Source organism: Semicossyphus pulcher, unplaced genomic scaffold (genome assembly GCF_022749685.1).
Source record: "Semicossyphus pulcher isolate SPU_LCO1_2020_fin unplaced genomic scaffold, fSemPul1.0.p SCAF_9, whole genome shotgun sequence".
NCBI classification, from domain to species: domain Eukaryota; kingdom Metazoa; phylum Chordata; class Actinopteri; order Labriformes; family Labridae; genus Semicossyphus; species Semicossyphus pulcher.
The window spans coordinates 12,167,327-12,181,553 of NW_027211770.1; the positions used below are offsets into that span (position 1 = coordinate 12,167,327).

The window sequence follows — 14,227 nt, forward strand, 5'->3', positions numbered from 1 at the left end:
TGCATGGCCCCTTTTTCATAGTTGACAGCATGCAGTGGTGACATTCATTTTCATTGAATTTTACCACTGCACATATCATTTATTAACATTACAAATACTAACTGCATGGAACATTAATAGATAAACCAACGTGAGGGTCGGATGTTTATATTTGTTCCTCCGTTTATATGTGTTGTTCAGTTATTTTCTCCAACATTACATTCTGCATACTGTTTTGTTTCCCAGCTAAAGCTCATGAGGCTTTAAACCTTTTGATTGTTGTTGGATGTAAAAAGTAAAACTGGAATGCATGTACACATGTCTTCTTATAGGCTATTGTGCTGACCATGAAGAAAAAACATTACAGCTTCCTCGACCAGAGAAGAACTGACTTTGATGTTGACTATGAGGAATTCTGCAGAAGCACCTCTGAGCTTCATGTAAGTACAATAAGGAAGACACAAATGCTGAGAAAGCAGTGTAATGAGGCAGTAAATGGAAACCCCTGTGGCTCATCTTGTTATAAGCCACAGGGGTACGAGCCATTCTGGGGGTTTCATTTTCATTTTGAAATCAATCCCACTTCACAGTCTCTTTTGTAAATATATCTCTTGACATTGATCTTCTTCCTTTCAGAACCAGCTGAAGAGATTCATGGATAGCACTTTTGAAAAGATTCAAAATACAGAGAGAGCTCTAAATGTGCTGAAGAAGTTTGAAAGGTAATCCATTTGTTTAGCACTTCTTATGCATATTCATCTAATCAAGTTATTCTTAGTCTTATCCTGCGGCCAGAAAACAGCTAATTCTCTACTCTCCCAGCTAATTTGTAGTAGTTAATGCATTCACATGGCATTTCAGGTTGAAAGCAGTCCTTAATCAAATGGCTGAAATAAAAAAGGCAGGACTATAAATAGAACTCTGTCGCTGTGGACAGTTCATCACATTTAACACTTTTTTTTTTGGCTCACTGACAAGATTTACTGCCACATTAAAATGGTTCGGTCCTTAAGAAAGTTCTTTCCAAGTGAGAGGTATCGACCTTAAATAAAAAAAGCTGTATTACAGTTTATTCTTTTCACGTCTCACTCATATTTTATTCTTCTTATATTGTTGCTCTATATTTGAAATCTAATCAAATTCAACTTTTTGTATTTGCACTGAAAACAGACTAGACATCCCAGACCTCGGCATTGACGAGAAGTATCAGCGCATTCTGCAGAACTATGGCCGGGACATTGAAATGGTCTCCCGCATCTACATGAAACAGAAACTAGAGCCCCCCATTGGCCGGGACATGCCCCTCGTAGCGGGCCGTATCATGTGGGCTCGACAGCTGTATAGCAGGATCCAGGCTCCCATGGATCTCTTCCAACAGGTAGTATTGAATTTCTGCTTCTCTACTTTGAAATGTGGCGTGGCCTGGTTGTTTTTATCGATTCACAGTGGATTTGTCAGAGCATCTTTTATTTAAAGTTACATCCTTACCCTGTGTAGCAACCCGGAGTTCTTTCCACACCAGAGGCCAAGAGGATCATCAAGAATTATAACAGGGTAGCAAGGGTCCTGTTGGAGTTTGAGATGCTCTACCATCACAGCTGGATGAATAAGGTAAAAGGAGAGAGGACATATGATGTGAACTTGGGAGAGCATGTCAGTTCATATTTGTCCCATAGTATACTTAATAACTCTAAAAGGACAGTTGTGACACAGGAACATAGATTAATTTAATATATTTGATATGGATTTATATGTTCTACCTCCTTATTCACACCCTAGCCCATTTACCTTTCTTTTTCTCCTTCTCTTTGCTTCTCCCCGCTTCCCCCGAAACCTTCACTCAACTACCCCATCCCACCTCGATGCCTTCTCCACCAGATGGAGGAAGCCCGGGTGGGCCTGCAGGCCTCTCTTCTGGTCAGGTCACCAGAGACCGGGGAGCTGTTTGTCAACTTTGACCCAGAGATTCTGACCCAGATCAGAGAGGCGAACTGCATGACGAGGATGAATTTGGAGATCCCACCCTTTGCTGCTCTGTTGCAGCAGAAACAGGACACGCTGAAAAAGAACTACAACAAATTACAGGTGTAGTAGTTGCATCATATTTGTTTTAAAAAGCCCCACAAAAACATGAGAAAAGAAATGAGAAATATTGAAGGGATTAGTAAATAAACACAATCGGACCTTTTGTTTAAAGTACTTTAATGCTAAGAAGATAATTTGAGTTATATTAACAGCATTCTCCACTGAGCAGACATGTTCAACACTGTTTTGAGTGAATGCACAAACTGTATTAATATGACCTCTTCCAGCTGATGTTGAGCGAGAACATCAGAGTACGGGCCAAGATTCAGAGTGCTTTTGAACAGCTGGCCACACCACATGTGGCTAAGGTAAGATGATTTTTTGAACAGTGGTATTTGTACGTTTATGATTTTAATAATTCCAGGTATTGAATCCACTTCATCTGTATTTTTTTACTGGATAAAACACGCTTCAGAATAATGAGGTCATCAACCAGCATAGTTAATAAGGATCCAATGGATCAGTCCTGTTTGCAAATAAATGATGACCTTACCCTGCATTCTTGTGTCAGAATAAACAGAAAAAAGTTTCCAGTTTGTGAAAATTGATGCAAATGTCCTCCCACTTGTATACTTTTTTTCACTGTTGTTTAATGTTGTTTATATGTGCAAAACCAAAACAATAGCATGTTAACCTGTGACAAAATTAGATTGACTTTGCCCAGCAGGAACTGTTCAAAGTGCATTATTATACATCACTGACTTGACAGGTGGATGAGGCCATACAGCCGGGTTTAACATCCCTCAACTGGACATCTCTGAACATCGACAAGTACCTCGGCCGCATCGACAAGGCTTTAGGTATGCAAAAAATTCAATGAGATCAATGTCTTACAAGCTGACACATGAGACATCCTGCAACTCAGCACAGGCAGCATCTGATAATGGATTCATTATGTGCTTCCTGTTTGACAAACAATCACACACACATTGCCACTGTCACTTTATATAAAAACTAATCTCTTCTCCTCTTTTTTTCTTCCTTGTAAAAATGCTTCCTCTTTGACCTCCCCTTCCTTTCTCTAATCTTCTTCCCCCCTTCTACTGCTGCCACTCTTGTCTCTCCAGTTGACCTGGAGCTGTTGATGGATAGGGTGAACGATTTGGTGGAGTTTAGGATCGACGCAGTGCTGCAGGAGATGAGCGGATCCACACTGTGTGTTTTACCTGAGGATGAACCTGTCACCTGTGAGGAGTTCGTTCAGACCACCAGGGTAAATTAACACATTTAACGTCGTCATTAACATTTAACACGTCTATTTCAAATAAAAATGTGTTATTACATTAGTGGTGGCATTTGTACAGCAGTTCACAATAATAATCAATCCTTACAACATTATATCTATGTGAATAATGCCCTCACTGCACTCTGGATCCAATACTGTGAAGAAATCACTGACACTTGTAGAAGCTGATATAATTCATTTTGTGCCGCAGTGACTTCATTACAGTTCTTTATGTAGAGTTGAATTATATTCAATTAAAATAAGAGGAAAGTGTTCATGTAATTTTCATGTTATTACACTGTGAATCCTGTGCCCTTTGCATCCACAAAAAAACTATACAGAGTTTAATTATGGCCCCGGTGAAACCAGAGAGGTGATGATATATAATCCTTATATGGCATATTTAATCCACGTGTCGTCTGTACATATGTGCATAGGACCTGTGCATAAGACAAGCCCAGAGTCTCCACACGAAGAGCTCACTGGTGGAGGAGGCTGCTAATGAACTGATCAACATGCTGCTGGAGTTTGACCACAGTCAGAGAGAGGAGGTGGAGAAGACTGAGGAAGAAAGCTGTGCGGAGAGCAAGACCATAGATCACATTGACAGTGAAGGTACACTAACATCATCCTTCAGAGATCAAATAGAAAAGGACATGATAGGTGCTGTTTGTTTTAACATTAGCTTAACTTGTTTTTTTTAATATTGTATCAAGAAAATCAGGAACCAATTTACTTATAAAACAGAGTTAATCTGTATAATATGTTTAAAGTGTTTTGGTATTTGCTCCGTGAGAGGTTTTCTGTTTCTCTCATATATGAAAGTCATCATCAGATAATGGGAACCCAGGTCAAGGAGCTTCATGTGCTCTACAAATGTATCGACTCTTGAATCTCAGGTGAAGATGAGGGCCGCTCAGAGGGCCGTCTCTTCTCCAGAAACACCCTGATCCCTCCCGCCAGCGTTGGCCCTTCCTCTCCCTTGATGAGGAGGAAGAAGAAGAGGGACCTGATGGAAGTGATGGAGGAGGAAGCCCAGCAGCTGCTCTCCTACTTCAACCACCGCAACATCGATGCTTTGCTCAGACTGACACGCAACACCCTGGAGATGTTACGCAAGCGCATCCACGCCTCCTCCCTCATGCATTTCTTGGGTGGGTTGTGTAAACACTCTGCTCTGCTGTACTTTTGCTTCTCTTAATATTAATCATAAAAAAAAATCATATAAAAATTTTCTTTTATGTTTTGATATAGTTATAATCCATAACTTGTTGAATGATGTCGCAAACGTGGCCTCTCTCATCCTTAGCCCAGTTATCTTTTCTCTGTGCAAATACCACGCTGTCAGCAGTGTATTTTTTTTACTTCGAAGATGCCCTTAGTCAATATTTAATCTGATAAGGGCTGTTTTTATCACATTCCTCTTTATTTTGAGACAGCAAAACATAGCAGGGCTCTACCTCTAAAGTTACTTGAAATGCATTTGATAACGTTTCCTAAGGAAGATTTGATTTTATCATCCCACATTGATTAAGTAGGTGGATGTATATCGAGCAAAACATGCAGGATGAAATGGCCTGAGGCATTCAACACGATCCCTGCCTTCTGACCAGACATTGAGCTTACACCTAGAATATACAGTTTGGGATTTGTTTTTTTCATGCCAAGAAATGTCTTAATGTCTCTTTAAAAAAGAAGACCAGAATAAATGGACATGACAACATTTCATATAAGTGCAGTTATTTTTGGCACATCCTGGACTCTGCAGAACATGAATAATCATATTAACTACATTACTTATACTACATGTACTGACACGCTGTTTTTAAATGACCTTGTTTTATGTTTCTGTAAGGCTGGTCAACTAGGTAAAACACAAGTCCTGTCTATTATTAGTTTTAGTCTTATCATGAGTATTCAATCTGTCATATGCTGCATTGATCATCATGCTTTCATAACAAGATTAGCAAAAATGTTCAGCTTTCTCATACTTCAATAATAATGAGTTTTGTTTAAAGCCAATTTGAATGTAACAATAAAAGTGTGTTCGAGGAATATAAAACTTTATATTTATATCTGCTATAAACATTTAAAGTCATCTACCAAGAATATGTCATGACCATTCCTACTGTCAGCAGCTTATTAAACTCTAAACCACAGCTGTAAAAGTATATTTAGAGTAAGTGTAGGTGATTGGAAACTCGTACTGGAGCCTTTATACTCTCCACTAAAGCGTATGAGGAAAAGTGCATTGCATGCCCTAAGCCACAGACCGGAAGTTTCTTTTTACCTGGCGCAAACATTTGTTGCTTTCTTTAACAAGCTCTACGAGCTCTTTTACACTACATGTCACACTCACCCATGGCGATAAACAGTAATTGTGGGAGCACACTTCTCAGATATCCAGACAGTGTTGCATGTGTGACGTCCACAGTTTTTCCAGCTCTTGATTTCCCTTGCTGACGGTCGCTTTCCTTTTCAGACTGTTTGCCTTCATCTGAGCGTCGAATTTGTTTCTTCTTCTTTGGATTTTCACTTATTTTTGAAGTTGTATCTGTAGTCATTGACCTTTTCTTTGTTTGTTCAGCCATAGAAGATTACTGTTTACTCGCAACACTTGCAGAGACTAGAAAAGCAGCCGCTTAGCTCGGCCTACCCTCTCTGGCAGACCAACCACTGCTGAGTGATGGAAAACGTGTCACTAACTGGGCGCGAAAGCTGCCACAGACACCCAGTCTGTAATACTGCAAATGCAAAGGCGTTCATCATTGGGCCGTAGGCTCAATCACCATTGTGTTACCTCATTCTTTGATAGATAGTGACTTAACAGACATTTATTTCAATGAAAACTTTCGAAATTATCACTTTAATGTCAACAGAATTGGATACTATAGATTCTGGCTTGTGAGATTTATAATCTAACCTACTTTTGTCTACACCTCTTCCCTCCCTCAGTACCAGAGACTGACTCACCCAGTCGTGGCAAAAGCAGTGGCCAGCAGGCAATCTTCCGAGTCAATGTGACTCTCTCCATCCCTAACATCGCCATGGTTCCAGCTCTTGAAGAGGTCCAACAGGCTCTAAACCGGGCTGTAGAGTGTGTAGTCAGTGTCAGCAAAGGAGTCAGCCAGTGGAGTAAGGAACGGATCTCTAAGGTGGGTTTATCTGATCAAACAAATTAATGATGGTCCTGTAGTCTACCAAACAAACCTTGAAGCCTTCCCATATGTTTTCCCTTTTACAGAGAAAAATGAATGAAAGACGGATGGCAGCTTTGAAACAGGAAAGCTCTGAGAGTGAATCAGAGGATGGAGCAACGACATACAGAAGCCTGGCTGGTATGAGACGACTTGAGATCTGTACCTCTGTATTTTTGTGGTCTCAGAGTGATTTATCCATATTGTTCTCAACATGCAGACCAGATCACTGATCATTAGCTAGTGCACCACAGTCGCTTGATAATCAGATCTCCTTATTTCACAGCTCAGCAGAGCAAAGCCACATCTGACCAGGAGCAGACAGAAATATGTAAATGTAAAGTCCATGAATATGTCAGAGACTTTGGGAGGAAGACTTTTAAATAAGACATTTAAAATCCGCAGTCAGATTAAGCAGCCTTTTCAGCCACAATGCGCTAACATGGAGGTAATGTTGTGAAGCTCTGCCTAATGATGGATGGTGAAGTTACAGTATGATTAATATGTTGAAAGAGCACAAACCTTTAGTTGAAAAGCTGTATTACACATTTATTTCAGTGAACACACACAATTTGTATCATTGCATAATTATAAAGAAAGGGTTCAAAGGAAAGAGGGTTTACATCCCTCCTGTCCAAACCTCACTCTGTGCCGTATCTTTCATGTCCTCTAAACTCTGTTCTTTCCAGATGGCAGCACTTCAGACACTTCAGCATCTGTGATCCTCGCTATCCCCTTCCAAGCTAGAAACTACTACAAGAGTGTGTTTGAGAACAAGGAGATAGTCAAGCTGGTGTCTGTTCTCAGCACCTCCATCAGCTCCACCAAAAAGGTACATTCCTTAATGTTTTTTAAAGGACCAGTTTGCCAATTATCAACCTCAGTCCTATCATGCTGTTATGGGGAGCTAATACCATTATGGTAGGAAAAAAATGCAGTTTTGCTCTGTGCATTTGGAGGACGCTATCTGCTTCTCCAATGGGCCCTGGAAAATCTCCGAAGGCCAGGGAACTTGCTAAACTACACTTCCTGAATATAGGACGCCCGCCTCAGATGTCTGAAGTGTTTAATTGAGAAAGACACGTACCGTAAAATGTAATCATTTGTTCAGTGAGGTGCCTTGAAACGCTGCCTGCTCTACTGTTTTCCCTCCAAGACATTCCACATTTATAACTGAGTCATGTTTCGTTCAAAGTCGTCAGGGTTTGAAATGTAGACTGCAGACCCGAAGAATTTTTAGACGATCCACCGGTATATTCTCATCGTATTTCGGATTCTGTACCGCTCTGAGCCATTGCCTGTAGCATAAACGGTAGTATTTCACTCCAGCATATCTCGCTGGCCGCTCATTTCAGAGGGAAGGGCACAATGCATGCTGGGTGTTGTAGGAATGTAGAATAGGCGAAACCATGAGCTGTTTGGCGCCATAGCTATGGAGAAGGTTGTACAATATCAAATATTTTTGCTCCTGTCGATTACAGACAACACCAGCTTTGACTGACAGTGGCATACGATAATTTTACAATTATATCAGAATGTAACTTTTCTTTTGCCTTCATATTTTCTATTTTTGTTATAACCTGTTTTTACGTCTGTCAGCTTCAAATAGACAAATGCAACAACTGTAACTCGCTTCTGTACTTAAACTCCATGACCTCCTACGATGGAAATCATCATTTTACGAATCATCTGTAATTTATTCCAAAATATACATGTAACATTTCTTAAGCATGTCTCATTCATATTGTGCAGGAAGTGATGACTGCCCTGGACCGCTTTAGCCGATACCATCACATCTGGAGAAAGGACCGTGAAGACACCATGCGAAAGTATGAGAAGCTGAAGGACTGATACACATATCTGTTACCACTGAGAACTAACTGTTTGTTTTTTTATAGATTTATCCAGGGCAGCCCCTTGCTGTCGGAGTTTGAGAGCCAGATTCTTTTTTATCGAGATCTGGAGCTGGAAATAAACTCTGAGCCACAGTACATCACTGTAGGAGCTTTGGCTCTATTCACAGGTCAGACCAGGTTGCAATTCTTTGTTGGAACTTGTACTTACAGCATCATTAATACCTTGCTTTGATAAAACACACCACTTTTAAAAGTTCTTCATTTCCAATTAGGAAACTGACAGTTAGCCACTCCATTACTGATCTCTGCATGCGTGTATTTCTTTGTACCAGCGGACCTGCAGATATCCCTTACTGCTGAAACCAAGAACTGGATGGTGGACTACGGACTTTACTGCAACAGGAAGTACCGCTCAGAGATGGAGCAGATCTTTGCCTTTGTTGATGAAGCTGGAAAGAAACTGAATCGGCAGATCAAAGACCTGGATGACATCCGCATCGCCATGGCAGCGCTAAAGGAGATCAGAGAGCACCAAATATCTATTGATTTTCAAGTTGGTCCCATAGAGGTACAGCATAGCATGGGGTCTTTCATACAGCATGGTAGTTGCTAACCACTTACCCATTCACACAGCATGGGACTTGATGTCACCAGGGTTGAACATGAGAGTATCTCAGTAGTGTATATAATGAGAATGGTTTTCTATGTATAGATAGTTACATCATCCTTGGTGTGATGTTTATAAAAGTATTTAAATTGAGTCTTAAAGCTAAATTTCAGAGTGAAGGAAATGCCGGAGCTTAAACTTTAATGGGTTACCTAAATGTTTGTTTTGTTGCCCAGATGAGGACGTATGCATGACCTGCCAACAATAAAAGATGTAAACAATGTTTTCTTTGTTGCAGGAGTCCTATGCCATGCTACATAAATATGAGCTGTCAGTGGCAAAAGAGGAGGCAGATAAGGTGGATACTCTGCGCTACACTTGGGAGAAGCTGCTGTCCCGCAGCACAGAGGTGCAGAACGAGCTGGTGACCCTGCAGCCGAACTTCAGAGGAGAGCTCGTCAGCAATGTGGGAACCTTCCTGGAAGACTGTCAATACTTTTACCAGGATTATGACAAGGTAGAGGGAAAGGGAGATATAAGTGATATTTTATGAAGTGTAATTGTCTCCTAGCAGTTTATCTGAATTTATAATGTGATCCAGCAGTGAGCAGTTTATAATCATGCAGCGCAGTGACTGATCTGTGTGTGTTTCTCAGGGTCTGCCCATGACTCAATAGCTTTTCGATCGGTCCCGTATTTCTTTGAAAACCCTAATAAGTAGTTTATCAGAGATGCCGCGCGGGGAGGAGACAGACGTTAGGAGAGGAGCAAATATGACGCAGACCTGTGTGTGTTTTGATGTTCATACCTGAATTATTAACGATCTGTCCGTATTTCTGCGCACAGTTGAAGTATAAACATCGCCTCCACAGGCTGTCGTATGCCCATATGTTGTGTAGTTCATATATTTCACTGATAAACACAGAGCTTTAGAGGGGCCTCAGGCTTCATGATCAAAGTTTCATGGGATGCAAAGTCAGGGTTTCCAGGTCCACACTTTTTCCAGCTGAATTGGGCGACTTTTGAAGTGTCTTTAGTGCGGTTGCACACTTCACACAGCCCATTCGACGGTTCTGACTCTGCGTAAGTTTGGAATGTCACTGACACCTATTGGGTTTCGCAGCCCGGTGCTGAACAACCTACGGCCCAATACCGGTCCGCGGACCGGGGTATGGGAACCCTTGACCTGGATAATAGAGTAATCCAAAGGAAATCAGCAGGACAGTAACACGCATAGAAAGAGAGCCATACACTCACTGTGTCCTCTCTGTTTCAGGATGGCCCCATGGTGGTGGGGCTAGCTCCTCAGGATGCCAGTGATAGACTCATCATGTTCCAGGTTTGTTAAGTTTAAAATAATTATTCAGTCTGCCACATTTAGTGTGTTTGTCATTTTGGTTTTACCTTAATTGTAAGCACTGTACTGATTTGGAATGAGCTGTTGCCTTTCTCCTCTTCAGAATCGATTTGACAACCTGTTCAGGAAGTACATCACGTACACAGGTGGAGAGGAGTTGTTTGGACTCCCTGTTACCCAGCATCCTCAGCTGTTGGAGATTAGGAAGCAGCTGGCTCTGCTGCAGAAGTTGTACGGCCTTTACAACAATGTCATTGAAACAGTCAACGGTTACTACGACATCCTCTGGGCTGACATCCACATCGAGAAGATCAATAACGAGCTACTGGACTTTCAGACAAGGTTGGGCAGTTACTTTACTGTTATATAATCTTATTGATATATAACATATATTGAGTTTTAGACTTCTAGTGGCACGATGGAACTGTCTCTTTGTGGGTGACAGGGTAGAAGAAAAGTGCAAGCTTGTAAACGTGGACTTAAACATTACTGGATTTCAAATACAAATATTATATATGGCTTTGCTAAAGTTCAGTAAGGAATAAAACAAACCTGGGTGCATGCAAACTTCCTCAAACTCAACAGCAACAAATCTGCAGTCCTCATTATCGGCCCCAAATCACTCATTACATCCTGCCCGACTTCTCCCTCTGCATTGATGGCTCCACTGTTCCCGCTTCCACACACGTCCGTAATCTTGGTGTCGTCTTCGATCAATCTCTCTCCTTCGATCGTCACGTTAACCACATCTCAAAAAACTGCCTTTTTCCATCTCAAAAACATTGCCCTTCTTCACCCGTTCTTCTCCTTCTCAGCAGCCGAAACGCTCATCCATGCATCCATCACTGACTGGACTACTGCAACAGCATCCTTTATGGCACATCCTCCAAAATCCTCAATAAACTACAATAAATCCAAAACTCAGCTGCCCGTCTGCTCACCCACTCTCGCACCAGAGATTATATCACCCCAGTCCTTCTGTAACTTCTACACCTTGATTGTTTATACTGTTTATTGCATATTGTCTTTGCTATTGTTTTTATCATGCAAAGCGTCTGTGAGTACTTTTCAAAGCACTGTATAAATAAAATGTATTATTATTATCATTATTATTAAAATGCACTCAACACAGACATTAGACCTCAAGGATACACTCAGTGCATTTTGAAAAGTTCCACTGAAAATAAACATAACTTTTATTTAATAAAAGAAAACTCCACATGGCCCCTAAAGTAATTAAACTAATCAGTATTGAACCGTTTTAACCCGAGTTGTGCTGATCCGCAGACACATTTAGGAAACATCAAGCACTCTCTCAAGCACTCTCTGAACTGATAAAAACAAAACTAGACTAAACGCAGCTCCGCCGATAAAGTGTTTAATAATTCAACTAGAAAAATGCACAAAGTAATCAGGTCATCGTTCTCCCAAAGGAAGTGACTGACTATCAAATCCAGAGACTTTAATCAACAGAGCGAAAATACATAAAAAAGGATAATGAAATATTTTTTTTGTTTTTTCCTCCCCCCCACTATCAACCTCTTTCTGACCTGATAAAGTCCTTCCACATCAACTTATTTTCATTCATCTTTTGCATGAATGCTCAGACGGATATCAATTTCACCTTTTCTATACACGTTTATCTTTGCTCTCTGTCCTGTCCTCTGTGAAGGCATTCCTTCTTGAATTAACAAGAAAAAAGTGTTTTTTAATGTGTCTTCACTTTTGATTTCTCCTAAAGGTACAAAACGTGTTTAAGGTTTTAAGCAGTGAGAAGTCACATGGGGAGTATGTTCTGACGTAATAGTTGGAAAGACAGGACGACCTCTGGATATAATGCTGCCTATCAGTTTTAGAAGTGTAACAAAGTAACACTTTGTTACACTTTCATGAGTGCCACAAAAGGATGGATAAGCTCACTCATTGGACTTAGTGCAGCGTCATCGTGCAGCTTGGAAGACGGGTATTAGCTACACGTTTGTTGACTGTTGTATCCTTTAACTTCCAGATGTCGCAAGCTGCCCCGAGCTCTTAAAGAGTGGCAAGCTTTCCTGGACCTGAAGAAAACAATAGATGAATTCAGTGAGTGCTGCCCCCTGCTGGAGCTCATGACTAACAAGGCTATGATGACTCGCCACTGGAAGAGAATTACCGAGGTCAGTTAAACAAAGCCATCAACACACCTTTTACCAGCTGTTTAAACATAAGATTATCAACAGATTCTGTTATACTTATGTAAGAATAATAATATCCGTTGTCTTGACCGTTGTATCAATAGACAGTCATTTCTGTACTTAATTGAATAAATGATGTACCAAGGTGACCGGTCATACCTTTGAGGTGGAAAGTGAGACATTCAAACTACGCAACATCATGGAGGCTCCTCTGCTCAAGTATAAAGAGGAGATTGAGGTAAGAATAATTAATAATAGGCTACCTATGCAGACCAAGAACAATTAATAAATTGGCTTTATTTTGTAAAGGACATAGTTGATGATAAATAAAATTGAACCCTTACACGTTTTCAGTTGTTAAATGCATGCTATTGATGCTTTTAAAATAAGTTGTTTTGCAGACATTAACATATTTCCAACATTTTTATTGCTAGTTAAAAAAAAATCAATAAAGATGATGTATTACATGCGTAGTAAAAAAAAAAATCAATATGGCTTAATCTCATTTTCACAATACAGTGAGCATCAATCTTGGCACCTAACTTAATGCATTGTTTTCATAAAGCTCATTTAATAGACCATTGACATATCAATAACGGTTTATCTCTGATGATAAAAAACTAGACATTTTTATGGACTGTCTGTTTCAGTTTTTTGTTTATTTAGTGTTTTGTCATCAGTCAGGCTTGCAAAAACATTTAAAACATATTTCTATTGGTTTATGTTAAAAAGGTGTTGTAGCAACCAAAAAAACACTGGTGATAGGACTCGCAAGCACGACAAAATGCTCAGTGTCAGGATAAGTAAAACACTCTTTACTTGCAAAAAGGGATATTGGGAATATTGATATTGATCATATTATTTCCTTTCTACTTGAAATTTGTGGCGATCATCTCTTTTTCCTCCTCTGATATCTACTGTAGGTACTCATATCCTGACGTGGCAATTGAAATATGTACATTGTTTTCACAGGATATCTGTATCAGTGCAGTGAAAGAGCGGGATATTGAACAGAAGCTGAAGCAGGTGATCGCCGAGTGGGACAACAAGACTTTCACGTTTGCCAACTTTAAGACCCGTGGAGAACTGCTGCTGAGAGGAGACAGCACGTCAGAGATCATCGCCAGCATGGAGGATAGCCTGATGATGTTGGGGTCTCTGATGAGCAACAGGCAAGTCACTGTTGATCGCCACAATAATCAGCATTGGGCTTTTGATGATGGTAAAATTCAACCCCATCAGAACATTTTCTATGGGAGATTTGTTCAGTCCCCCTGCTTGATATTTGTTTTACAGCGATACAAGCTGTCACTATTTGTGATATATTGTAAGACTTACATGTTGTTGTCTGCTATTTCCCAGGTACAACACCCCGTTTAAAGGCCAGATTCAGAAGTGGGTTCAGAATCTTTCCAACACCACTGATATCATAGAAAACTGGATGACCGTCCAAAACCTCTGGATCTACCTGGAAGCTGTGTTTGTGGGCGGAGACATCGCTAAGCAGCTGCCTAAGGTAGATTATGCCTCAGTGAAGTAAAGATGTTTGATTCTGTGACATTGTTCAGTTGTTTTTGGGCTAAAACACAAAAGTCTGTTCTAATTGTTCTTTCCCTCTTCATGCCTTACATTTGCATTTCATTACCATAGTATTTGGACACACAAATCCTTAATTAGTGATAAGAAATGTTTTGATAGTGTGCATCTGTAAAACACAGCCGCCTAACATTTAGAATTACTGCAAATA

The 14,227-nt window shown here is 40.4% G+C and overlaps 1 protein-coding gene across 3 annotated transcripts in view; it reads left to right on the forward strand.

Moving 5' to 3' along the window:
- dnah5 (dynein, axonemal, heavy chain 5) overlaps positions 1 to 14,227 on the forward strand; it is a 106,651-nt gene that overhangs the window by 14,748 nt on the left and 77,676 nt on the right. The window contains exons 12-34 of one of the 3 annotated variants that reach the window (XM_069655901.1): positions 312 to 419; positions 616 to 701; positions 1,150 to 1,357; positions 1,477 to 1,590; positions 1,858 to 2,064; positions 2,292 to 2,372; positions 2,774 to 2,864; positions 3,132 to 3,277; positions 3,727 to 3,904; positions 4,189 to 4,443; positions 6,245 to 6,444; positions 6,534 to 6,627; positions 7,176 to 7,318; positions 8,239 to 8,315; positions 8,385 to 8,509; positions 8,675 to 8,910; positions 9,248 to 9,466; positions 10,226 to 10,288; positions 10,410 to 10,648; positions 12,315 to 12,462; positions 12,626 to 12,718; positions 13,453 to 13,652; positions 13,843 to 13,996. In XM_069655901.1, the coding sequence (XP_069512002.1) occupies positions 312 to 419; positions 616 to 701; positions 1,150 to 1,357; positions 1,477 to 1,590; positions 1,858 to 2,064; positions 2,292 to 2,372; positions 2,774 to 2,864; positions 3,132 to 3,277; positions 3,727 to 3,904; positions 4,189 to 4,443; positions 6,245 to 6,444; positions 6,534 to 6,627; positions 7,176 to 7,318; positions 8,239 to 8,315; positions 8,385 to 8,509; positions 8,675 to 8,910; positions 9,248 to 9,466; positions 10,226 to 10,288; positions 10,410 to 10,648; positions 12,315 to 12,462; positions 12,626 to 12,718; positions 13,453 to 13,652; positions 13,843 to 13,996 (3,465 nt within the window). Of the gene's footprint in view, positions 1 to 311; positions 420 to 615; positions 702 to 1,149; positions 1,358 to 1,476; positions 1,591 to 1,857; positions 2,065 to 2,291; positions 2,373 to 2,773; positions 2,865 to 3,131; positions 3,278 to 3,726; positions 3,905 to 4,188; positions 4,444 to 6,244; positions 6,445 to 6,533; positions 6,649 to 7,175; positions 7,319 to 8,238; positions 8,316 to 8,384; positions 8,510 to 8,674; positions 8,911 to 9,247; positions 9,467 to 10,225; positions 10,289 to 10,409; positions 10,649 to 12,314; positions 12,463 to 12,625; positions 12,719 to 13,452; positions 13,653 to 13,842; positions 13,997 to 14,227 lie in introns of all 3 variants that reach the window. The other 2 variants (XM_069655902.1, XM_069655903.1) reach the window with 2 other exon arrangements.